The following is a 27,917-nucleotide window of genomic DNA, read 5'->3' on the forward strand; positions in this document are numbered from 1 at the left end:
AACTGAAAGGAACTCCCTCCAAAATTAAGTGAAACATGTAGTAATGATAACCACTCAATATTTTACATCAAAAAATATTTTTGCTTTAAAAAAATACTTTCACATGAGGAGACTTGACTTGGGGTGGTGAACACACAATATAGAATTGTACATCTGAAACCCATATAATTTTATTAACCAATGTCACTCCAATAAAGTCAATAAAAACACATACCATTTACAAATAAATAAATAAATTTAAAAAATACTTTCACATTTATTATTTCATTTACTAATCCAGAATTACACAGGGAACAACAACAACAAAAATAGAAGTCTTTGTTCCTACAGTAAAGACAAAGATGAATGCAATTAATATAAAAAAGTTCAAGGCCCTAACTGGTTTGGCTCAGTGGATAGGGTGTCGGCCTGTGGACTGAAGGGTCCCAGGTTCAATTCCAGTCAAGGGCATGTATGTTGGTTCTGGGCATATCCCCAGTAGGGGGTGTGCAGGAGGCAGCTGATAGAGGGTTTCTCTCTCATCAATGTTTCTAATTCTCTATCCCTCTCCCTTCCTCTCTGTAAAAAAACAATAAAATATATATTTTTTAAAAGTTTAGGTATAGCAATTAGCAATTAGATTAATTAAAGGCTATAAAGCCTATGGTTGCTAGTGAAAAGGCTAGGTAAGGCTGTCAGAAGTCTAGGAAAGTTTAGAACTCCATAGCTTCAGTTAAGGATCAGTTAGCAAACTAAAAGCTAGCTTTATCAGCGTCTGTTGTGGGTTTTTTTAAAAAATTTTTTCAGCAACTATAAATTTCACTTTGATATTGGTTGTAGAAGTTACCCCTCTGTGACTCCTGAGACAAAATAAGCTTTAAAAATTATACAAATAGTATTATAATAGGCACCTAAATGGGTATGTATAAAGCTACTTTTCTAATACCTGCTTTAACATATCTAATTACCTATAAAGCTCTTGGAGAATGTATCCTGGCTAAATAAATCTAATCTTTGTATCCTCTTTTAGAGAAGTTGAAGTTAGCTATCAGTGGCTTTTAAAGGCTGGAATAAAGTCCGATAGCCCAGCTACATAAACTAAGCATGTTTCATACTTGAATTGTAGGCAGTAATCTTAAGGAGTTAACCACCTTCCTGAATAATCAATATAATACTAAATGTATTAGATGATAGAAAACAGAACCACCAATTTATATGAATGCTACAATTAAAATGTAAAAACCTATAATGAACCAAAACATTAACATAAACTGCACATTAGTTTACTTAGGAAGACTTTTATGAGAATTCCAAACCCATTTCCATCACCCTTATAATCAATTTTAATAAGCTGAATATCTATGAATGAATTTAACACCCTTTATCGACAGAACAAATATCTAACTTAGATTCAGTATATTTATATTTCCTTTTAACCATATCTGTCTTTGCTTGACCCCTCTATTAATTTAAAATCACTCAGGTCCTTAACTAATTTTGCCTACCAGTCTTTTCTGGATCTTGATAAATACAACTAGAAAAAAATGTTCCCTTAAACAAAAACAAACATTTTCTTTGATTTTGTAGGAAAAATCTTTTGATTCTATGCTTGTTACAGATTTCTCCAAAGAAGAAGCCATAGAAGATGCTCTTCTTGTCACCTGGAGTGCTCCAGTTATTAGCAGCATTGAATCTAAAAACTTAGAGTATTAGGATGAATAAAAGTACTTTAAAATGTATGCCAAGTTTCCCATCTAAGAATCTCAAATGATAAACATATTTTTAGCCAATCCTATTACCCTTTTTCAGTTGCTTTTCCAATATGGCACCCATTTCCGTGGAAGAGCTACAGTTTAGAATTTTTATTGTTCTAGCCATTCTACACCTTTCATAGAAAATCTTAAAACATTACATATTGCTAATATAGTTATTCCAACGTTTGCTCCCACTTCATTCTTAAGTAGCATAATCAGAATAAAAAAATTACTCCATTGTATGCCTCTACCCCATCCTTCTAGAGCAGCGGTTCTCAACCTGTGGGTTGCAACCCCTTTGGCGGTCGAACGACCCTTTCACAGGGGTCGCCTAAGACCATCCTGCATATCAGATATTTACATTATGATTCATAACAGTAGCAACACTACAGCTATGAAGTAGCAACGAAAATAATTTTATGGTTGGGTCACAACATGAGGAACTGTATTTAAAGGGCCAGAAGGTTGAGCACCACTGTTCTAGAGGAAGGGTACAAAAGCTAAAGTCATCTCATGATCAAAGGCCCAATCCATGGGCCAGAAAGGAGATGAGGTTGACTTTGCTCTGCGTGTTCTCTCTCCTGTCAGGGCAGCTGGGCACAGGAGTGTGCCCTGGCGAGACACCAGGGGATGAGCTTCACCCCAAGGAGTTAAATGTACACACGAGGGACAGCAAGCAGCTCAGGCTGTGCTTATGCTGGTGACCCACAGGGCTAAGTAAGTCACAACCTACAGTAGAGAATCCGCTGGCCTATATTTTCTGTATGGGGGAAATGACTGTATTATATTAATTAGTTTTGGCATATTAAATTACTTTACTTCACTTAAATAACTATTCCTCAACCAAATTTTCACAGGTGGAGTCAAAGCTTAGAGTAGTGGTTCTCAACCTTCCTAATGCCACCACCCTTTAATACAGTTCCTCATGTTGTGGTGACCCCCAACCATAAAATTATTTTCATTGCTACTTCATAACTGTAATTTTGCTACTGTTATGAATCGTAATGTAAATATCTGACATGCAGGATGTATTTTCTTTTTTTCTTTTTTTTTTTTTAATTAAATCTTTATTGTTCAGATTATTACATTTGTTCCTCTTTTTTTCCCCCCCATAACTCCCCTCCTCCCAGCTCCCGCCCCACCCTCCGCCCTCACTCCCCACCCACTGTCCTCTTCCATAGGTGCACGATTTTTGTCCAGTCTCTTCCCGCATCTCCCACACCCCTTTCCCCCCCAAGAATAGTCAGTCCATTCCCTTTCTATGTCCCTGATTCTATTATGATCACCAGATTATTTATTCACTTGATTCTTAGATTCACTTGTTGATAGATGCATATTTGTTGTTCATAATTTGTATCTTTACCTTTTTCTTCCTCTTCCTCTTCTTAAAGGATACCTTTCAGGATTTCATATAATCCTGGTTTGGAGGTGATGAACTCCTTCAGCTTTTCCTTATCTGTGAAGCTCTTTATCTGACCTTCAGTTCTGAATGATAGCTTTGCTGGATAAAGTAATCTTGGTTGTAGGTTCTTGGTATTCATCACTTTGAATATTTCTTGCCACTCCCTTCTGGCCTGCAAAGTTTCTGTTGAGAAATCAGCTGACAGTCGTATGGGTATTCCCTTGTAGGTAACTGGGTTTCTTTCTCTTGCTGCTTTTAAGATTCTCTCTTTGTCTTTTGCTCTTGGCATTTTAATTATGATGTGTCTTGGTGTGGTCCTCTTTGGATTCCTTTTGTTTGGGGTTCTCTGCGCTTCCTGGACCTGTAGGTCTATTTCTTTCACCAGGTGGGGGAAGTTTTCTGTCATTATTTCTTTAAATAGGTTTTCAATATCTTGCTCTCTCTCATCCTCTGGCACCCCTATAATTCTGATGTTGGTGCGCTTGAAGCTGTCCCAGAGGCTCCTTACACTATCTTCATATTTTCGGATTCTTTTTTCATTTTGCTTTTCCAGTTGGGTGTTTTTTGCTTCTTCGCATTTCGAATCTTTGACTTGATTCTTGCTCTCCTCTGGTCTGCTGTTGGGAGTCTGTATAATATTCTTTATTTCAGTCAGTGTATGCTTAATTTCTAGTTGGTTCTTTATCACAACATCGAGGGTCTCATTAGATTTCTTGAGTATCTCACTACATTTATCGGCGGTCTCACCAGTCTTTTCGAGGGCCTTACTAAGCTTATCGGCAGCTTCTAGACAGTTCTTAAGAGACCTTAAAAGTGTGGTTCTGAACTCAATATCCTCCATTGACAGTTTTGTCCTGTTTCTTTGTCTCCGCATTTTTTATGCTTTCTTGGTGCACCCCCTAGTGGTCTTTGTCCGAAGTCTTGTTGCCTTTAAGCCTTGATTGATGTCGGCAATACCAGGGTGATTTGACCTCCAGGCTAACTGGCTATGAGAGTCTGCTGTGTCTGTAGTGGGAGGGCTTCTGTGCTGGATCTCTAGGGCGGTGCTAATCTAGCGTTTGCCTGAGGCTATCCGGCAAATGGTTCTGTGCAGGGCTTGGGCGGGGCGGGTCCCCGGGGATCTGAGTATTTCACTTCAGCACTGCGCCTCCTCTGAGTCTGGGTATGATATTCTCTTTCCTCCTAGTTGTAGAATTTCCACTCAGCCAGCCTTCCCGTGGTTCTGGGTGATGTCCGTTCTGTCCTTTAGTTATATCTCTGAAGTGGTTGTTTGAGGCAGCGATCTCTGGCGTTAACCTATGCCGCCATCTTGGTTTCCACAGGATGTATTTTCATTGTTACAAATTGAACATAATTAAAGCATAGTGACTAATCACAAAAACAATATGTAATTATATATGTGTTTTCCGATGGTCTTAGGTGGCCCCTGTGAAAGGGTCGTTTGACCCCCAAAAGGGTCGCGACCCACAGGCTGAGAACCGCTGGCTTATAGTATCAGTATGAATGAAAATACTTTAAATTTATGCCAAGTTTCCCATCTAAGAATCTCAAACGATAAGAATATTTTTAGCCAATCCTGTTCCCTTTTTCTGCTTTATGAGGTATGATTATACAACCTCCACAAAAGAGGTTAAAAAAATTTTCATAACACTAAGTTGCCGGGAGCCGGTCCATCCTTGCTGTTTCAAGGGACCTGGCATATATGGCATACTGTTCTTAATATGTTTGCTCACCTTCTTGGCACTATGTGTTTTAACCAAGGTCTCCTCTCTGAGAAAGGTTGTTTCCCCAGGTAGAGATTTTCCCCTGAAGTTAGGGAGGGAATAAAACCTCTTAACTAAGTGCCAGGCGGGTAATTAATCACTTTAACTATGAACAATCATGCTTAAGCTACATAATCTTTACTCCCTGGAATGGAGATAAGAAACGCCCTAACCTTTGTAATAGAGATTGATAGGATTGGAATCAACTGGTATAAATACAGACGTAACAAGACAGCAAGACACAGAACTTAGAACTCAGAACTTAGAACACAGAAATGAGAAGACAGAACCAGGAGGCACAGAACCTACACAGAAAGTTCTCTAGAGACAGAAGAACTTCTCTGGAGAGAACATGGCAAAAGATCCTGGACTGAACCTGACTACAGAAATTGGCAAGAGAACCTGACTAGAACCTGGTGACTGAACCTGGCTGGAGAACCTGGACAGAACCTGGCTGGAGAACCTAACCAGAACTTCACTGGAGATCCAGACCAGAACTTGGCTAGAGATCCTGGCTAGGCTGCTGATCAACTGAACGGTGTCTCCATGTCATTCCTTCTTCGCCGACTCCGTCCACACCTTTGGGAACTCCTGAAACAGGATTCCCCTAGGTAAGCCCCCCTCCCCATTGAGAACCCCACACTCGGGATGGATAGGACTCCACCAGGGTACTGCAGACCCCCCTATAGAGGATAAGTAGGGTAAGAAGGTGGATAGTACAGAACTTAGATTGAGAAGATGTGCCATACTGAGTCCAAAGAAAGAAGACTCTGTATTGATCTTTAGATTAAGAAGATGTGCCATACTGAGTCTAAAGAAAAAAGACTCTGTATTGATCTTTTAACATATATGCTTGCTAGCAGAGGAGTTAAGGTTACTCCCAGTCAGACAGAACATTTTATACAAGAAATATGTCCATGCTTTTCTGAGGAAGGAAAGGTAAATGTAAAGGCATGGGAGAAGGTAGGCCCAAGAAGCCTTATCCTTAACTCCACTGCAGCCTTTCTACCCTGGGAAAGTGCAGGATTGGCAAGCTCTCCCTGGGATGATAGATCAGGACTCAGGTAATAGTGGAAAGCGCCAATCCTACTCTTAAAATGGATATAAGAGAGCATTTGAGGTTTTTCTTTTCAATGCCTGCTTTTAAAAAATAAAAAAGGGGGAATTTGCCGGGAGCTGGTCCATCCTTGCTGTTTCAAGGGACCTGGCATATATGGCATACTGTTCTTAATATGTTTGCTCACCTTCTTGGCACTGTGTGTTTTAACCAAGGTCTCCTCTCTGAGAAAGGTTGTTTCCCCAGGTAGGGATTTTCCCCTGAAGTTAGGGAGGGAATAAAACCTCTTAACTAAGTGCCAGGCGGGTAATTAATCACTTTAACTACGAACAATCATGCTTAAGCTACATAATCTTTACTCCCTGGAATGGAGATAAGAAACGCCCTAACCTTTGTAATAGAGATTGATAGGATTGGAATCAACTGGTATAAATACAGTTGTAAGAAGACAGAACTTAGAACACAGAACTAAGAAGACAGAACCTACACAGAACCTAGAGACAGAAGAACTTCGCTGGAGAGAACATGGCAAAAGATCTTGGACTGAACCTGACTACAGAAATTGGCAAGAGAACCTGACTAGAACCTGGTGACTGAACCTGGCTGGAGAACCTGGACAGAACCTGGCTGGAGAACCTAGCAAGGGAACATGGCTACAGAACCTGGCTGGAGAACCTGGAGAACCTAGCAAGAGAACATGGACACAGAACCTGGCTGGAGATCCTAAGCAGAACCTCTCTGGAGATCCAGACCAGAACTTGGCTGGAGATCCTGGCTGGAGATCATGGCTAGGCTGCTGATCTACTGAACACTGTCTCCGTGTCCTTCCCTCTTCGCCGACTCCGTCTACGCCTTTGGGAACCGCTGGACCTGCTGGGTTTGGACCCCGGCACTAAGTTGTGTAGGTTGTTTCCTCAGATGACAGGCATTATTGCGTGCCTATGATTTTCCTAGCCTCTGGAAAAGTGCCAATATTGCATGACACTTCAAAAGCCCCTAGACCGTAAGTTAGTACGTGACCTAGTTTTAAGGGGTAGTTAACCTGGAATCTTCCATGGTGCAAGAAGGGTGTGTGACAAAGTGTAGGAAATCAATAAATGTTAGATAGAATCAGGTGGATGGGCAGGAGAGAGCAGAAGAGCAGACAGACTGTGTGGGGAGTAGTCCTACCATTCCTGAAGTCCACATGTTCGTTTGCTAACAGTATAGGTCACAGGCAGAACAGTAGGGCATATATGCATTACTTCCGTAATGATAGTTCTCTGTGCGGTCTCAGTGCAAATTCATCCACTGCAAGCTTCCCCTCCCGCGTACTGTGACACAGCTGTGGGCCACAAAGGGTTACAGGTGTCCTGGAAATACACACCCACTCACCTTCTGTGGTGGCAGGGAAGGGCTGGGCACAGGAACTCCCAGCCAGATACCCTTGTAATTTATCTTAGTGGGTTGGACATAGGTTTTCATTTTTTTTTTTTTTTTTTTTTTTTTTTTTTTTTTTGCGAGTTAAGCTGGGAAGGAACAATTTAAGGTGCTGAGATCATATCCATGGTGGGAAAGGATCAATAAGAGAGAGGAGAAGCAGAAAGATACTAGGTAACAGCTAGAATGGAAGTTCATAATACTATATTCTTCCTCAAATATTCGAGTCTTCAGTAATTTTTTGTATTCCCAATGTTCATTGATAGCCTGAAATATTTTTTTCAATAAAGAATGCATTTTTGTTCTCAACAAAACCCTTCTTTCTAAACAAAGTCTCATTGTTTGAAAAGTACTGGCTGAACTTTAAATAAAGATGAGAAGCCATTTGGGAAAAGAATCAGGAAAATGTATCTGGAGGGTGGAAGGAAAATAGATCCTTGAGGAGGTGAGAGTTGAGGACAATGTGGCAAATCAGGAAACAGTAATAATCTGCCCAGCGGTTACACAGAGGTCAGAAAACTGCAGTGCAAATCAACGTCCCATGTGGTCATGAGAAGGCACAAGTGGTTCAGGAGCAGACCTTGCTTGGGTACATGGTTTCAGATGGGATAATCAATAAGATCTCAATTACATAATTAACAAAAAGTATGCATCTTTCTTCTTTATTTCATGTGTAACAAAATTGGTTGAACTTTCCCACTATGAGTAATACCAAGTTGAATAAACACATTTGACCTGACCAAGTAATGAGTGCTGGCAGGATACCGACCACCGAATGACCGTCTGTGAGTCCAGATCATCCACCGTTATTTTTTATTTTATTATTTTAAATCTCAGTTGGGCTAAAAACAGATGTGGCCATCAGGATTATTTATAGGCTGTAAATCTATCACCCAGTAAGGAAAATCATTTTTTAGCAACGAAAGAATAAAAGACAAATGTGCTCTCATCTAAAACACAGGGCATGAAATTATAACCATTATTTCAAACTGAGCACTCGTAACACTTATCTCCCATGTGCCAAGTGAAAGAGCAATTTTTGTTTTGCTTTTAACCTTTGTCAGTTGGAGACCACGTTCATAGAAATTTTAAGTATTTTCTTCACTACCTATAAGATCAAGATACAGTCAAGGGAGAAAAAAGAATTCTTAAAGCCCACATTTTCAAATTAATTAAGGGAAAAATACTCCTTAATATTCTATGCAGTATTGGATAGGTGTAGGCTTTGGAGTCAGACACACTAAGGTTTGAATCCTAGTTGTACCATTTCTCTGTGTGTGTATAAGGTCATACACTGAAACTCTGGGCCCCAGTTTCCTTGCCTGAAATATAATATCTGAGATTCTGCCTCCCCTTGTTAGGGTGGCTTTGAATATTAAGTTAGATAATACAGTATATATAAAAGTGCCAGGCATGAAACAAATTGTGGTTCTTATTTCTTTAAAGAAAAAAAAAGGTTTAATGTTTAAAAAGTAGAGAGGGACAACCAAGATGGCGGCATAGGTAAACACCTGAACTTGCTGCCGCACAACCACATTAAAACTACAACTAAAAGACAAAACATATACCATCCAGAACCAAGGGAAGGCTGGTTGAGTGGAAATTCTACAACTAGAAGGGAAGAGCAAAGCACATTGAGTCCGGTAGGAGGTGCAGAGGTGCGGAAGTGTGGAGGTATGGAGGTACATGTGAAAGGGCCTGGCAGCTGGGTACGCTGTTGTCTTTTTCAATCAGGAGGGAGAAACAAGCTCCCAACTGCTCTGAACTCCAGTTCTGGGTGAGAATTCGGGGACCCAGACTTATAACGAGAGAAACTGGACTGTCTGGCATCAGGCCAGAGCGTGAGGGCGGCTTTCTCGCAGAGGTGCTTGCAGCGGTCATTGTTCCTGCACGGGGCTGCGGGACACAGACCCCGGGACCTCTCCGAGGCAGAGCAGACTGGCAGCCATTGTGATTTGCTCCGCCCTGGTGATTCCCTGAGACCCTGCCCCACCCAATTTACATCCCCACCCAAGTGCAGAGGCTTTTGCATATGAATGGCCTGGCCTTTCTCTGCCTAAAAACCTGAGCAGACTCTGAGTGCCAAAGCCTCACTCAAGTAAATCCTGCCCCATAAGGGTGTCTCCAGCACAGCAGTTCTCCCATTGTAGACACAACTGGTCCTCACAGCCAACTGGCCTGGAGGTCAATTCCACCCAGTGATACCAACAACAATCAAGGCTTAACTACAACAAGACAGTGCACATAGCCCACAAAGGATGCACCATGAGTGTCCACCTCAGGTAATTGGGGAGGCTGAGCCACTGGGCCCTATAGGACGCCTAGCACACAAAGCCACTCTATCAACACAGGGAAGCAGCCAAAAGGCAGAGACAAAGAAACAGGTCACACATGAAAGAAATGTAGGAAAGCAAACTACTGGATATAGAGTTCAAAACCACGGTTATAAGGTTACTCAAGAATCTTCTAGAAACCTCCAAGAAATGCAGTGAGACCATCAAGGATATGAAAAAGGACCAATTAGAAATTAAGCATACACTGACTGAAATAAAGAATAATATACAGTGATCCAATAGCAGACTAGAGGATCCCAAGAATCAAGTCAAAGATTTGAAATACAAAGAAGCAAAAACACCCAACCGGAAAAGCAAAAGGAAAAAATAATACAAAACTATGAAGATAGTGTAAGGAGCCTCTGGGACATCTTCAAGCATACCAACATCCAAATTATAGGGGCGCCAGAAAAAGAGAGAGAGCAAGATATTGAAAACCTATTTGAAGAAATAATGACAGAAAACTTCCCCTACCTGGTGAAAGAAATAGACTTACAAGCCCAGGAAGTGCAAAAACCCCAAACAAGAGGAATCCAAAGAGGACCACACCAAGACTCATCATAATTAAAATGCCAAGAGCAAAAGACAAAGAGAGAATCTTAACACATTGTTTGAGGGTAGTTTTTATCGCGCGCTAACAGGTGGCGCGGGCCATTTTTGCTAATTTTTTGCACAAATGGCAACGTTCAGTAAAATTACGATAACTTTAGTTTACGTATTTATACATTACCCGCATTCTACCACTAGTCTATAAAAAACGTATTAATATGTGTCCCACGCTCTACTACACTGGTAGAATGTATAAATACGTAAAACGTATAATTACGTTTCCCACATACAATGTGTTAAAAGCAGCAAGAGAAAAACAGTTGCCTACAAGGGAGTACCCATAAGACTGTCAGCTGATTTCTCAACAGAAACTATGCAGGCCAGAAGGGAGTGGCAAGAAATATTCAAAGTGATGAATAGCAAGAACCGACAACCAAGATTACTTTACCCAGCAAAGCTATCATTCAGAATTGAAGGTCAGATAAAGAGCTTCACTGATAAGAAAATGCTAAAGGAGTTCATCACCACCAAACCAGTATTATATGAAATGCTGAAGGGTATTCTTTAAGAACAAGAAGAAGAAAAAGGTAAAGATAAAAATTATGAACAATAAAATGACAACAAATACATATCTATCAACAAGTGAATCTAAAATTCAAGTGAATAAAGAATCTGACGAACAAAATAAACTGGTGAATGTAATAGAATCAGGGGCATAGATAGGGAGTGGACTGACAATTCTCGGGGGGAAGGTGGTGTGGAGGGTGTGGGAAGAGACTGGACAAAAATTGTACACCTATGGATGAGGATGGGGGGGGGGGGTAAGGGCAGAGGGTGGGGTGAAACCGGGTAGAGGGGAGCCATGGAAAGAAAAAGAGGAACAACTGTAATAATCTGAACAATAAAGATTTCTTAAAAGAATAAAAAAAAGTAGGGAGTAAGATTTTTCATTTAATTCTGCACATGATCATATCACTTCTTGTTCATTCCATATAGCTTCATTCCATTTCTCATTGCCCTTATTTTGTTATGATACTACTATTCCTTGCTATATGAGCCTCTTTTGAGTAAATTAAGAATTTATTTAAAAATCTTCACATTAATAGCTCGCTCAAAGAATGAAGCAGGGAATAAGAAAGAAGAATTCTATATGAATTAGTGAAATTCATAGCAGAAATGTATTGTTTTATAAATACAAATGATTTTGAGTCATTATTTCAATAAATGTAGGTAGTTCACCTAATATAATGAAAACAAGGGGAAAATCCAATAATGTCTCAGCACAATCTGGAATATATAAAGTTACTTTTGTGGAACACATCATTAGGAAGTAATTTTTGAGATGAAGTTAGTTCCTTCATTAGATAACTTACTCTTTGTCCTTTAGGACCTTGACTTCCAGGTGGTCCTCTTGCCCCAACATGACCCTATATGATGAAAATTTTAATATCAGTTATACGATTCATAGGAATGTTATTAGAATAGTAGTTATACCCTTTCTTAAAACATGTAACTCCCCTTGGGAATTCTTAAAATAAAATTGATTAGCCTGGCCGCTGTCGCTCAGTGGTTGAGTGTTGATCCATGAACCAGGAGGTCATGGTTCAATTCCCAGTCAGGGCACATGTCTGGGTTGTGGGGCATGCAGGAGGCAGCCGATCCATGATTCTCTCTCATCATTGATGTTTCTATCTCTCTCTCCCTCTCCCTCCCTCTCTCTGAAGTCAATGAAAAAAAGAAAACACATATAAAAATTGATTAGTCTCCTTAAAAATATGCTTTAGTTAAAAAAAAAAACACTAACACCATCTTTTCCTTCCCCAATATTGTGCTTTTGATGTTCCTACTATTTGGAGTAGCTTCATTTCTGGGCATTTACACCCTGAACAAAGAATGGGAAGCTTTTAATATTCACGAGTTGTTTTCTGGAGGAACATACATGGATCAGTAGTGGAGGGAGACACCAGTCTAACCTGCCTGTTTCCTTAAAGAAGCAATGGCCGTCACAGTGATATTTCTTTCCCATTATTCTAGACATTTATGACAATCCCATAACACAAAGATAGATTTTTTTTGTTACTATGAAAAAAGCCACAAAGTGCTTCCAATTAACATTCCACAAAAATAGCCTGTAAATAAAGATTAAGTTGCTATTTAGTCAATTACAATGAATTATTTTATGCCTTATAGTCTTCAATAAAGACTTAATTAGAAAACAAATTTATTTATCTATATAACATTAGGTAAATAAAACCAGTGAACTTATACAAGATATCAAATTTATTAATTATCTGATGTTAGTAAAAAGATTGGCAACTGTGTCCCTAGATCAGTATTCCTAATTTTAGAAGTCAACACCACATCTTTCACTATACTGTAAAATGGGGCTTCTCTTCAAAAAAGCACCTTCACAATACAGCATAAATTATTTCTCATAAGAATAGTTTTGCTTAAGGGAACATAAAGGCTTACCTCTTTCATATTTAAGTTGACAAACATAGTTAAATTTTGATAAGCAAACGGTATCCCTTAAGAGACAAGATTTCATTTTCTTTCTCTAAGCAAAAACAGAGTATTTTGAAAAACTCCCGTTTTGTTTAATAAAGGTAGATTCTCTATAAATTGTGTTTGGTTGAAAATACTTTGCAAATTTCTTTTAAAAATGTTGGAACTTATGCTTACTTGTGATTTATATATCCAATTGGTCTGATTTCTAATCTTGTCTACTGACCCTGTTTTTTAATATGTGGTTATTCAAAAGAAAGTTTAAATGTCTTTTTAGTTTTAGGCAGCAGAATTGAAACTGGTTGTACTATTAGAAGCAGGCAGAAGCTTATGGAACAAGTAGAGGTAGGAAGTTCAAGACACCATGACATATTCTAGAGTGTTTTGCATTGACTGGGGAGAGAAGCAGCCTCCCTCTGTTTTACACATTACTTATTTTGCATAAAAACATAGAATAACCAAAATGATGGGTTTAAATCTAAACAGACATTCTAGAAGGGATATAAAGTCTTTTCTGTACTTACAGGTAAGCCAGGTGGACCCACGGGTCCTGGGACCCCAGGAGGACCTGGATATCCCTATAATTTGAATAAAATATAAAAGACATAAACTTTCCATTATACCTAATTATTTTCATTAAAGAAAAACCAGTAAATTATAAGTAGTAATAAAAAGTGATGATCTGATAAGATCTTTCTCTCTTATCCTAGATGTAAGAGACTGTAGGAAATGTTCCACAGACAATAGAAATAAAAAAAATAATTACATAAAAGCTGCATATCCTTTTATTAGAAATTCTTTGCCTGGAAAAGAAATTGACTAGCCAGAATCACATATTATAACCTATAGAGAAGAGAATATTCATTTATTTTCTGAACTTTATGTTATATAGATTATGAAATCACATGATTTTCAGAGGTCATGGAATTTAATAATTAATGAGTGCCAATATGTACAAATATTCTGGCTACCCAATTTTAGGAGGACCATACCCTCTATGGTATTGATACTGATTCAGGGAGTGTTTTAGGAGGCAATAATTCCTAAAATTGATTAATTTATGGGCATGTTAAATTTTCTAGCTGACAACAACTGGAGATAGTTTTAAAAAACAACAACAAAAACTCCTATACTGCTTTTCTGATAATATAAAAGTCAAAACACTAAAGAATAACTTAGGTAAAAAAAACTGTAGACAGCATTATGTGCCATTATATTTTCTGAAAACAAGATTCTTTTATTGATAATAATCATTTGTTCTAGTTTCTGTCACACTTAAAAATATCTGACCAAGCCATCTGATTTGAAAGATTTTTACCTTTCATACAGCATTCTAAAAGGTAAACTGTTTAAAGAAGAAGAAAATTCTAATGGTAATTTACTATAAAATAGTATTTTTCATTTACTTATATTGCATCCAAGATAATTCTACCTCTGGAATGCCTCAACTTTGTTATGTTCTTTGGAAACATATCTTTCAAATCATTGAGCTCTTACCATAGCACCCTTCTCTCCCTGGGGACCTACTGGGCCTGGACTTCCACGCTCTCCCTTTTAGTACAAAGAGAGAAGAGAAACATTGAGGCAGGTTAATTAGTCATGACTGAGCTACACCTAGACAGAAAAACTGTCCATTAGAATCATAACTTACATGCATACATTATTCTAATTTCTAGTATTTTTTAAATTTAAAAATTTTTTATTTTATCCAAAAATTTAAAACTTAGAATATACAGGCAGGGGACAGTGGGTAGGAAGAGATCAACCAATGAACTTGTATGCATTTATGCATAACCTGTGGACATAGACAATGGGGTGGTGGGTGCTTCAGGAAGGGACTGGAGAGGGCTGGAAGAGGTTAATGGGAGAAAAGGGAAATCTATGAAATACTTTCAACAATAAAGATTTTTAAAAAAGAGAAACATATAGGGTGTCCCCCAAAAATGTAAATACACTTTAACAGCTGATAGCTCACTTAATTTTCACTTCTTTTCTGGTTAAACTGATCTGAAATAATGGGTGAAGCCAGACTAAATTTTGAATAAAGAAAATTTAGCCTAAAGTGCCACTAGACTTTCTTTTTATGGGGATACATAAGATAAAGTTTATGGTACAAAACCGGCAACAGTCAATGAATTGAGGATGCACAAATACCAAATGAAATGATTCTTGATGTTTGTGATTTCATTGCTGCGCATTATCAGCAGTGCCTGGAGCAGAATGGTCATTGGTTTGAAGACAGGCATTGATCAAAAGAAATTATTCATTTCTGTTGATTCTTTTAAAAATTGAAAATGAACTGTATGTTAACAAACACCAACTTTGTAATTATTCAAAGTACATACACATTTTGGGGACACCCTGTATATACTATTAGCTATATTTCAAAATATTTAAAAGATTCAGTATAGGTAATGTGTTTGAAATTAGGAGTGATTTCTAATTAACATTAAATATATCATATGAATGCCTATCCTTTGAGTATAGCTTAGCAGTCTCACTACTGAACAAAATAATGAAAGAAATTACCTTTTCACCAATGCTTCCAATCATCCCAACTTCTCCAGGTAAACCAACAGGCCCCTTTTAGAAAAAAATATACATATATTGCATTGCTCACATAGCATCTTGTTTTAAATCATCTGAAATCATTATGTACCATTCTAACCAATCCTAAATTTTTTCTTAGAGTAAAATCTCCTCTAGTATAGGTGTCCAGCCTTTAACTTCACATCAGAATTAATTAATCTATTGAGTCAATAAACAGATCTATATGAATGTCTAATGTGTGACAGGCCCTGTGTTGAAAGGCACTGAGTTTCAAATTCAAACATAGTCCCTGTCTTTGTGGAATTTATAATCCAGCAAATTTTATAAAAAGTGATGTATTCACAGCTTTTCTTTTTAAATTGATGTATAACTGACATATAATATTAATTATATTAGTTTCACGTGTACAGCGTAATGATTCAATATTTGTATACATTGTAAAATTATCACAGCAATAAGTCTAGTTACTATCCATCACCATACAAAGTAACAAAATATTTTTCTTGTGATGAGAACATTTACTCAGCTACTTTCAATTATGCAATGCAATATTATTGAATATAGTCACCATGTTATACATAACACCCCCGTGGCATTTATTTTATGATGGGTAATTTGTGCCTCTTGACCCCCTTCACCCATGGGACTCAGACAACCAGAGAGACAATTATTCACAGGCTACTACCCCAGGACAGCAGGCTGAAACACACCCAGTCTCCCTATGATGAGGCCTGTTTACTTGTCCTGGAGCTTTGGCATCAGGGGCAGGTTTCAAGTTTGCCACACATCCAGAGGCTACAGAGCTGTCGCAGGAAACATAGCCCAGGGGACACCAACTTTGCATTCTCGCTTGGCCTTGCTACAGTTCACTGACACCACCCAGAAAGGAGCTTCTACACTCATGTGGAAGCCCAATTTTTGCAACTGTTGCCTAGGGGATACCTCCAGATCCCCTGGTCTGGAGGCCAGCAGGATTTATCACTGTGGTTTCATAGGACCACATATTTTTGCAAACCTTGAAGGCTGCTGCCTGAGAGTGGCTTCCAATCAACTTGAAACTATGTGCTGACGGAGGCCCCTCCCTTTGGAACACTAACAGGTCTTGGCACACTCTCAGCAACTGGGACTGATCAAGAGTAAATCAGGGTGCTGAGATCGATAATCAGGAGGGTTCTGCAGACAACTGAGAGCTAAGGCAAGCTGAACAATAAGTGTATCTCCGACACAAAGCTACTCCTTCAAGACTGGAGTGGTAGCTCTTTAGCCTAATACATAAAAACAAACACAGAGAGTCAATAAAATGAAGAAGCAGAGGAATATGTCCAAATGGGGGGGAAAAGAGACATGTGTAATACTTTCAACAATGAAGATTTAATTTTAAAAAAGGAAAGAAGATAAAACTCTAGGAGGAAACTTGGTGAAATGGAAATAAGTAGTTTACCTAATAAAGAGTTTAAAGTAATGGTCACAAACTTGGGAGAAGAATGGATAAACACAGTGATAACTTCAACAAAGAAATATCCTATCAAATAAAGTGGGGATATGCTAATTGACCTTCACCCCATCACAAAGATGGAGGCGCCCACCGCCAATAAGGAGGGAATATGCTAATTGACTGCCACACCTTCAAAGATGGCGGCACCCACAGCCACAAGATGGCCTGCAGGGGAGGGCAGTTAGGGGTGACCGGGCCAGCAGGGGAGGGCAGTTGAGGAGGACCAGCCCGGCAGGGGAGGGCAGTTGAGGGGTGACTGGGCTGGCAGGGGAGCAGTTAGGCATTGATCAGGCTGGCAGGAGAGTGGTTAGGGGGTGATAAGGCTGGCAAGCAGAAGCAGTTAGGGGCAATCAGACGGGCAGGCAGGCTAGCGGTTGGGAGCCAGCAGTCCCGGATTGTGAGAGGGGCCTAAACTGGCAGTTGGACATCCCCCAAGGGGTCTCAGATTGGAGAGGGTGCAGGCTGGGCTGAGGTACACCCCCCCAGTGCACGAATTTCATGCACCGGACCTCTAGTAAAATATAAGAAAGCACCAAGCAGAACTCACATAGCTGGCATAAAAAGCATGGAACTGTTTCTGGTTTAGGTCACAAATCAACTTGTTCAATAAATGCAAAATAATATGAAGAAAATTACATTAAACACATTTATTTGCCCATCTAATAGACCCTGGATGCAAAGATGGGGAAATATACAAAGGAGTTCATAATCTAATAAGTTAGGCAAGGTAAATGCATATTTTCTGTAAGTTCAGAGAAGAAAAAGTAAAATGCTATATAATGCAATGGCAGGGGATATTATATCCTGTTGAGAACATAAGGAAGGGCTTTACAGAGAAGGCAGTATTTGAGGTATGGCTTACTGTTGACGAGATGAAATGTTGGAAGTATATTCAAAATGGAATGATTTGAACAGAAGGTGGGAGGTAGCAAATGGTAAAACACTTAGCAAACATAAATCAAATCCAGATTGTTTGAGATACAGAATATGTACAAGAAAGAACTGATATAAACATATTGGTAATGTACTATTAAGGGTTTTGAATGTCAAATGAGAAATTTGTGATATTTACAGAAGAATTTGTCTTTGTATAAGAATGTTGTTGGTTTGAGTAAAGGAGGAATGACAAGGCTGTATTCACTGTGTAGAGATGAGAAGGACAGAAAATGGGTATGTAGTCAGAAGCAGTCCAGGTTAAGTGTAATGACTCTTACAACAATGGTATTACAATGAAAACAACACCTCAAGGGAGAGGCCAGTGTTAAATAAAAGATGAATAATTAGCCATGAGACAGTTGTGATTCTTAAGAGTCTATCTTGAACTATTACTTCATAAGTCCATAGAAAAATTGTAATGAAGCAGTACATACAGCAGTAACAGACAAGGAACAGGAGAGAATCTTAATGAAGATTCTTTGGAGGCAAGAAATAAGAGAAAAGAAAACAGAAGAGTCAGAAGGAGAATGAGGAATGTGCACAGAAAGTTAAGGGAGAAAAATGTTTCAAGGAGAGAGAAATCAGTGTTCCATGGGCAGGGTTGAGAAGGATCGGCATTGAGACACAGTCACAGCATTTGGCAAATAGAAGGTTGGTGGTGACCACTAACAACAATTTCAGTAGCTTCTGTGTGTTTGGATATAAGTTTGTCACTATACCTGGATTGTGGAGTTCCTGACTCCAGAAAGGTAAGAAATAAATGTTATTGAAGCCACCCAGTCTGTGGCGTTGCATTACAGCAGCCTGAGCTGGTGAAGACAGTTAACATATAGGTACAAACTGAAAATAGATGGAAGCTGACTGTAACTTCACTCGGGGTTGCCTAGAAAGACAGTGGCAAGGGGACATCTTTCTAATGGGCAGAGTTTCTGGCAGGGCTTCAGATCATCCACTTTGTGGCAAGGAGCAGTGGCTTGAAATTAGAGTATGTACAGATTAATGGGTATTTGTAAGTGACTCCGCTGGTTGGTTAGGCCCATGAAAGGAAGACTATTGTAAGACTGGGGACAAGATTTGAGAAAGACATGTGGATGGGTATATTAGACAAAAAGTGCAAAGGTTTTTCTATCAACTATTAACACCTACCAGAAATGGTCAATAATGGATGAGAACTTGGAAAGAAATGGAATGACTTAGGAAGTTGACATCAGCAAGTCTTGGTCATCAGTCACTTCAGTGCTAGAGGATTGCCATATGAATAGAAGGGACATGTTTGGAGAGATGGAAATTCATGGGCCCAGACATCAAGTTCCTGTGTATAAGGCCAAATTAATTACTGCTGCCACTGAACATCCAAACTGCCAACTACAGAGAACAACATGGAGCCTGTGATACGCTGACATTCTTCAGAAGACCAACCAGCTACTGTGGGCAAGTTCACTCTGGAAGGGTCAAAGATTTATTCTAATAGACATGACATACACTGTGGGAATGGGATATTTCTCACATTCAGGCCTCAATTAGCAGCAGTATGTGAGAGCTTACAAAGTGTCTAATCTACCGTACAGGATCTCCAAAACATGTGTCAGATCACAAAACCCATTTTATAGCAATTAAGATGTGGAAGAGGGCTTATGTTCATGGGATCTAATAGATCACATGACAACAAGAAGCTGTCAACCCAACAGAGCACTGGAAAGGTGGAGATAAACTGCCAATGAGGAGGTTATACTTAATGAGGACAGAGCACCATTCCAAAGGATGAAAAAGTACATTGAATTAAAGGTATTTATATGGTGCTATATCTTCAATAGGAAATGTTCATTGGTAGAAGCAGAGTTAGCCCTACCTACTATAACTCCTAATGTCTCTGTGGGAGACCCTGTACTTCCCATTCCCACAAAATGGAACTCTTCAGGATGTAGGTCCTGTTCTCCAAAGAGGACACAGTAAGAGTTCTATGGCTGCCTCCTGAGCACTTTAAGTTCCCTGTATCCAGGCACCACAGCAAAAAGGAAAAAAAAGTTCCATCTTGGCACAGCTAAATTACTCTGATCATTGGAAAGGAGAAGATTGTTATCATTTGTGCTCCTAAAATCAACTGCAGAATGAGGTGCTATAATTTATACCACTAACTCCTGTTTTCCTCTGGAAGAAAATCCACCAGAACCTTAAAGGAGCAGCATCCTGAAAGGTTATGGAGAAGTGGCTCCAAATGACACAAGGAGTAAAGTGTGGTGAACACCAAGATGGGCCACCCAGAGACTCCTTCAAAAGAGAATGTCTTGCCCAAGCTGTCATCAGCTTCAAAGTTTGCCTCAGTTTTGGAGGGCCTTCTTGATCAAAGGCATACTCTTCTCAGGGTGGCCCATATACAATGACTACTTGAATTAGAGTATAAAAGCCCAGCCATTCAAGCCAGCACACTGGACTATAATGAATTAAGTGCTTCGTATAGGGATTGTTGAGATTTAGTGGGTCTGTATCAGATTGACTTCTCCCAACCCTACTTCCTGGTCCTCTTTTCAAAAGTGTTGCTTCTTATAATACCCTGTAGCAAAATGCCATCCCAGCAGACTTCTTCTGCAGTATCCCAACTGTACTTGTAGTTTATCCCTAACTGTGGCGCTCTAACCACTGAAGGTCCTGGAATTATTGCAAAGTGTCAGTGAGGTGCTGAAAAGTATTCTAATTACATAAAAGCACAACTACTACTTGCTGGTCTGTAAAAACTATCTTCATTGTTCGAAAGATTGGAAATCTCTAAAGTAGACTATGTCTGAACTAGTAAACAAGGGCAGATTCCATTTTTAACCAAAGCCTGAGGTTCTGGAAAAACATGAGGAATTCCTACCTATATTCACTGTTCTCTTATGTTTGATGAACACAAAATATAACTGTCATACTTAGTAGTGTGGTTACTAAGGTACACACCCTAAACCGACTTTTAATACCTGGGTAACTAGTGTTAGCATTCTTAGGATAAACAGAATGTTTTATTCTGTTTTCTAAAAGGAAAGAATTTGTTACTTGCATATATGTGGTTTCTGGAGATTGGCTCCCCGGTCCCAAGTACAAAAAAAACAAAAAAAATGGCATTTGGGATGTATCCCAAATCCAACCTGAGGGAGACTCTGAAATAGCACCTGGAGTGAGATAGTCATCTCTTTCCCTTTGTACTGAGTTATAAATCTTTTCTTGATAGTTTGGGGATGGAAGTTATTAGAACTCACCAAAGACTGAAGTCACCTTGTCAGAAAAAATTATAGCTTATTATAATTTGTTTTTCAGAATATTTGACTTATTTTAAAAACATTATTTAAGCCTACTTCTCTTAGGTTAAGTGAGGTGAGCTTATATTATATGTAGAAAATTTTACTATACCAATATCTAGTGCCTAAGAAATTAAAATAAACCAACTGAGGAAACAATGAAGCATAGAGATTATGCTACATCACAATTTACTGAAAATAGGCTATGGGTAGCTCTGTTAGTTATTTTTTTATGGAATGAGGCAGGAGTATCTATACTAATAAAAGGGTAATATGATAATTAGACCAGACATCTTCTGGATGTCCTTCTGGACAAATCCATGGTGGCGGGGGCCAAGGCAGAGGCGGTTAGGGGAGATCAGGTCAGCAGGGGGGAGCAGTTAAGGGGAGATCAGGCCAGCAGGGGAGGGCAGTTAGGGGGTAATCAGGCTGGCAGGGGAGAGCAGTTAGGAGGCGATCAAGAATGCAGGCAGGCGAGCAATTAGGAGCCAATGGTCTCAGATTGCGAGAAGGTGTCTGGATGTCTAAACCAGCAGTCAGACATCCCCTGAGGGGTCCTAAACTGGATAGTGTGCAGGCTGGGCTGAGGGACACCCCCCATGCACGAATTTTGTGCACCAGGCCTCTAGTAAGTCAATAAAAATGATTATTCCTTATCTGTACTACCTACTGAGTCTTTGAAAATAAAACTATGCCAAATTAGCCCTATTAATTTATAGTTTCTGAAAATTAAAGATAAACTATCTGTAAACACTGGTGACTAACAAAAGAAAAGACAATTAAATAATAAGCTTGTATCAGTAACATTGTTAAAAAAGTATAGAAGTACCATAAAATAAATTCATGTACTCATTTAGTTAACAAACATTATTTGAGAATATAATACATGCTAGGCATTAATAAAGAACATGGAATATTTTATATAATTAGTTAACTTGAGAATATACGCAAGCACTTTATTATTTCAGAGCTTCCAGATTGGACAACAGTTTATTTGGGCATCACAGTTTCTCTACTTCAGACACTTGACAGTTGGATACACAGGTTCCTACCACTGAATGGTCTGCTCAGTACCCACATGGAGATTTTTGTCTCTGACATTTCTCTAACAATTATTTGACTCTCATTCCCTTGGACCATACATGTAGTCATAAAATAAGAGTTCAGAATAAAGTTTTGCCTCAGGAGGGCCTGGCAGTTATTAAAAGAATATGTGTGGAATGTCTATTCAACAGATGCTTCTACTCATGCTTATATTATGAGAGACTTGAGACTAGAAAGGCAACTGGTGCTCTTCTCCCTGCACTAAATTGCCTGGCAACGTTCTTCACATATTCTGTTCTTTTAAAAGAATCCCTTGGCAATAAATCAAAGGTGATGAAGTGAATATTGGTACAGGGCTATCACCTATTTTGGTTGAACTTCTTAAGTTATTATTTTTTTTAAAGTAAGTTGGATGAGAAATAAGAGGAATTCTCCTGTTATAGCAATAGTGTTGTAAAACATTTGAATTTCAAGCTCTTCCTAATCACTAGCAGGATCATTCACAGAGGAGAATATATGCTTATAATCACAACACATAGTTTTCACAAATGAAACATTAAATGAGTTCTGTGTTTCTTTTATGCAGAACTCATAGTTCTGAGTATTTTGTGGACTCCACCTAAAGATAAAATTAGAATCAGAAAATCTACTGTCAGATTTCTTCCATCAACCCTGGTTTCCACAATAATCTCTGTACCTAAAAATGAGGAAAATAACAGCATGGTATTGGTGGAGTACTAGTCTAGAGACATGAGCTTCAGTTTGGATTTCCAGTTCTGAAGCATGTCATAAAACCAGTTTGGGTCCCCTATTCCCAATTCTAAAAAGCAAGGAGAATAGATAAGACAACCCCTCTTATACTTTGCATTTCTAAAATTCTATAATCTCTCTACATAAAAGGCTAAGCAACCATCCGACTGTCCAATTGTCCAATCATCTGGTAGGTATGATGAGCACTGACCACCAGGGGGTAGACGCTCAGCGGAGGAGCTGCCTAGCTGCAGTGACTTGGCAGGGGCAGTTCTCGGGTGACGCACCCCAGAACCAGAGAGGAGGGAGCATGATTCCTCGCAGGGCCACACAATTCCACCTTTGGCCATGGGTTATGTTGTTGCTGGAGCACTGTCGGCCCGAATCTGGTTTACTGCACACTTGTGTTTGTGTTCCACACCCTGTACAACAGCAACTTTGTAGAGTGCCCTCTCACACTCTGGGACCCCTTGGGGGATGTCAGAAAGCCAGTTTCAGCCTGATCCCCCCAGGCCAGGCTGAGGGACCCCCACCTGCCAGAGGAACCCCACTCACTCCACAGATGCCCTTCTAGTCCTGGCCCCGCCCCAGGTGCGGCTGGCCAGGGAGGGACCGCAGGAGGTTGGCTCCAGGATGTGTCTGGATCATCTCGTCCAGTCCTGCCCTGCCGACCACCTTCTAATTAATTTCCTTTCAATGTGCACAAATCCGTGCACCAGGCCACTAGTTTAATCATAAGAAAAAGGAAAAGCACTCCAGTATTTAAAGGTATTTGAAATCTTTTAGGACTTCTGGTCAAGATGGCAGAATAGGTAAATATGATATATCTCCCCACAACCACATCAAAATTACAACAAAACTATAAAACAACCATCATTCACAACTGCTTGAAATTAGCTAAACAGAAGTCCTATAACAGAGGATATAAAGAAGCCACCACAAGACTGGTAGGCAGAGACATGGAACAGGCTAGTCCCACACCCACATGTGGGCTGGCATAAATTATGAAAAAATAAGGAAGGGAAAAGGGAGATCAGAGAGGAAGAAGAATGTTTTCAAGAGACCGTCTTTATTCTCTCAGACAACAACAAATGCTTCTGAACTTCTCTGTCAACTGGTTGGATGATGGTTCTTTGCAAGAGCACTTAATTGATACATGTCATTTTTTAGGGCTCAAGTGTAGGAGAGCATCTTTAAAATGTACTGCAGAGAAACCTAGAAAGCTCTCCAAAACGGTGAAGATGTTATTTGCAGGTAACATCACATTGGGTCACGTTTTTCTTTTCTTTTCTTTTCTTTTCTTTTCTTTTCTTTTCTTTTCTTTTCTTTTCTTTTCTTTCCTTTTCTTTTCTTTTCTTTCCTTTTCTTTTCTTTTCTTTTCTTTTCTTTTTTTTCATTATGATCTCCTCTTGTATCCCTTATTCCTGCTAGTTCTGAGTTTCTATCCTACATAGCTTTGGCATCACGAAGTGATTGGCCTATTCTTGGCTTCATTTTGTGCCTCCAGACTGTGTATGATGTTGCCCATTAATTCTCTAGGATTAACTTTTAGCCACTTTTGGTTTAGGTTTTGCTACACTGTACAATATGCTAGGTAAGTTAGTACCCTCCGGGTACAAAACTCCCTATGGGTAGAGAATAGGGTCTTGAAATACGCTGTTGAGAATAATTATAATAGCATTGTGCTGAAAATACTGAAGCTTAATCATGCTCTCACTGCCTGTTTGAAAAGGTGGAGCAATTTCACAAAAATTCCATGTGAATTCTTAGGTTCCTCATACTGCCAATTCTCTCTAAGAGGTTAGCAAAGTGGCCCTGTGTATAATCATGCTGGGCATTTCATTTTCCCCATTACTTAACTCAGGGCACGGGGAACTGTGGCCGGCCTGTATAAATATACCTAGATTCTCTTTATACAGCAGTTTGAAGCTCTGGTGCAGACCTTTGGAGTCCTTAATAATTTCAAAATGCTAATCAGGTTATATGTCAACATTGCCAAGGACAATTTATAAATTCTCAATTCATAATATAAACATCATGACTCCTTACTGAGGAAGTGAAGAATAATGGAAGAGTTCTATCAAAGTATGCTGAATTCGAGAAGGTATTTGGTTATCCAATAAGAGGCCAAGACTGCAAATCAGCTAGTTCTCAGCTACCTGGGGCACCAAGTGTAGCCAAATAGGCTTCCTCCTTGTTATTATTCAAGAAGCAAGCCCACTGGGAATTATAAAGCAAAAACTTTGAGTGTGGTTTTATATAACCCTTTTCTTGAATTGGAGTTCTAAAATACATAGAGGGGGAAAAAAAGAAAAAAATGATCAGTGTTCTCCTCCTTTAATGACCAGAACCTCAAAACCATCACTAATTGACCTAACCACTGTCACAGATGCCACATAGGTTGGTCTAATTATGAGGCAACCAGATATAGATTAAGCTGGATCTTGAAGAGAGGGAGGTCAGAGAGCACTTCCAATTTATGGTGGTTCTGAATTTTAAGAGTGAGATTTCCCAAGGGCAGTTTAAGTGACTCTCTACATATTTAAGTCCCTGAAATAATCCCCAGTGGGATACTAGTAGAGTTTATCATGACCTGTTTGGTAAATCATTGGTTACTTGGAAGATACTATATGTTCCTCAAGTACTGCCTCTTATAAACACTGCATCTGCACATCTGTGTAGAAAAGAGTTTACAGCAGTCCAGAGATGGATGCCCTTACAATGGCTCTTTGCTGGTTTCTGAGAACTCGGATTTGGGAGGGCTCCTACAATATTCCACACTTCAAGTCCCAACTCATGGCTGTGTGATTCTATTACAAGAAGACTCTGGGAAACTGTGCTGATTTCTTTCGGACTTCATGCCATTTGCCTTTTTCCTTTGCTGACTTTGCTTTGTATCCTTTCACTGTAATAAATCTTAGTCTTGAGTATGACCATATGCTGATTCCTGTGAGTCCTTCTAAGGAGTCATCAAAGCTGGGAGTGAACTTGGGGATCTTCTGGCCCAGTATCTTAGAGAACCTGAGTTAATACTGTCTCCATGAGAAACTTGAAAACATAGAAATAGAACTGCCTTGTTATCCTTCAACAGATGATTCAACAATTATGGGTCCCCATTTCCTTGTAGGTAAAGAAAAACTTTGGAGACTGGACCAAATTCCGTCACATTCATGTCCTTACTACTACATGACACTGAATTGTTTAGATTTGCCTACTATATTATGTAGAGGAGCACACAGTAGTCTCCACAAATACGTGTGGTGTGGTACTGAACTGACTCTAATTGCCACCTGGTTGTTAGGTATTTTGACCCCAAACTTATTTACTGAATTTCTATCATATGTCAGCATGTGCTAGATAATCAGGAAACCGAAACGAAACACCCTGTTCACAATAAGGCAGAAGAAATGCAGGTTAGTATACATGGCATCGAGAAGGGAATTCTAAATTGGCAAAATCCTCTTATTCATAATGTATACAATCTCTCAGTTTTATCTAAGTTATACTAGATAGAAACAATGAAAATAAAATAAGTGACTATCAAACAGGTTTTCATGCTGGGCATGTCATGTCAGCATGTCTACTGACATCAATTGGAAAAAAAGAACTGATACTTTAGCAATAAAGAACCTCTAGTAATTCTGCCATGGGGAACAAAATCATTGCCTTACTTTAAAAAAAAAAATCAACGTAACTGATAGAACTTCAACTGGCATGTCAGATTGATATATTATCAAAAAGGCGTTAAACTATGCTGCTTCCTGAAACATAAAAGTTCTAATCCAGACTAATGGCTATTTATAAATTTTTCTGATATTTTTAAAAAGGGATTCTTTAGGAGTATTTCATTTCTATTCTTTAGGAGTATTTCATTTCTACATAAAAACTCCTATCTTAACACTTTTCACCATCATAGAATTTTCATGGTATTTTGCAGGAATGTATGCTATGGTTGTCTGAGATATTTCTGACATAATGAAATTCATAAGCATGTAATTTAAAAAGTATGCTGTAAGAATTTATTCCATTATGTTTTCTCCCAGTCCATTGTATTTCTTAGTAAATTGACATTTTTGAAATAGTTTATTCCTTTTGTTCCCCTTCCATCATTTTTTATATTGTTAAAATATTCACTACTTGACATTGGTCTTGATATGACTCCAAAAGCGGAATCAACAGAAGCAAAAATATATAGGTGGGATTCCTTCACACTAGAAAGCTTCTGCACAGCAAAAGAAATCATCAACAAAATGAATAGAAAGCCTACTGAATGAGAGAAAATATTTGCAAAATCATATATCTGATAAGGGGTTAACATCCAAAATAAATAGAAACCTCATACAACTGAATAGCAAAAACAGACACTTTTATTTTAAAAAATAGGTAGAGGATATGAATAGACATTTTTTTTCCAAAGGCGACATACAGATGGATAATAGGCACATGAAAAGATGCTCAAAATCACTAATCATCAGGAATATGCAAATCAAAACCATAATGAAATATCACTTCACACCTATTAGAATGGCTATTATGAAGAAGAGAAGAAATAAAAAATGTTGGAAGGATGTGGAAAAAAAGCCAACCCTTGTGTGCTGTTGGTAGGAATGTAAATTGGTGCAGTCATTATGGAAAAACAGTATGGAGGTTCCTCAAATAACAAAAAATAAAACTACCATATGATCCACCAATTTCACTTGTAGGTATTTATCCAAAGAAAACAAAAACATTAATTTGAAAAGATTTTTGCATCCCTTTGTTCACTACAGCATTATTTATAATAGTTAAGATATGGAAAAAAACCTAAGTGCCCATCAATGGATGACCAAATAAAGGAAATGTGGTATATATGTATACAATAAAATACTATTCAGCCATAAAAAACTCTTGCCATTTGCTACCACCAAGGCACATTATAATTAAACTGTCAAAAGCTAAAGACAAGGGTTAAGTCTTAAAAGTAATCAGAGAAAAATCTACTTGCTGCATACAAGGGAATCCCCATAAGACTATAAACAGATTTTTTTAGCAGAAACTTGGCAGGGCAAAATGGAGTGGGATGATATATTTAAAGTGCTGAAAGAAAAACAATGCCAACCAAGAATACTC

General features: G+C 38.8%; 1 protein-coding gene across 1 annotated transcript in view; it reads right to left on the reverse strand.

Annotated features, from left to right (window-relative positions):
• The window catches only part of COL24A1 (collagen type XXIV alpha 1 chain), a 304,137-nt gene that overhangs the window by 140,517 nt on the left and 135,703 nt on the right, over positions 1 to 27,917 (reverse strand). Inside the window, exons 24-27 of the mRNA XM_036348461.1 lie at positions 15,291 to 15,344; positions 14,259 to 14,312; positions 13,286 to 13,339; positions 11,630 to 11,683 (exon numbers count right to left, since the gene is read on the reverse strand). Of these exons, the coding sequence (XP_036204354.1) occupies positions 11,630 to 11,683; positions 13,286 to 13,339; positions 14,259 to 14,312; positions 15,291 to 15,344 (216 nt within the window). The remainder of the gene's footprint in view (positions 1 to 11,629; positions 11,684 to 13,285; positions 13,340 to 14,258; positions 14,313 to 15,290; positions 15,345 to 27,917) is intronic.

The sequence above is a fragment of the Myotis myotis genome, unplaced genomic scaffold (assembly GCF_014108235.1).
Source record: "Myotis myotis isolate mMyoMyo1 unplaced genomic scaffold, mMyoMyo1.p scaffold_m19_p_2, whole genome shotgun sequence".
NCBI classification, from domain to species: Eukaryota; Metazoa; Chordata; class Mammalia; order Chiroptera; family Vespertilionidae; genus Myotis; species Myotis myotis.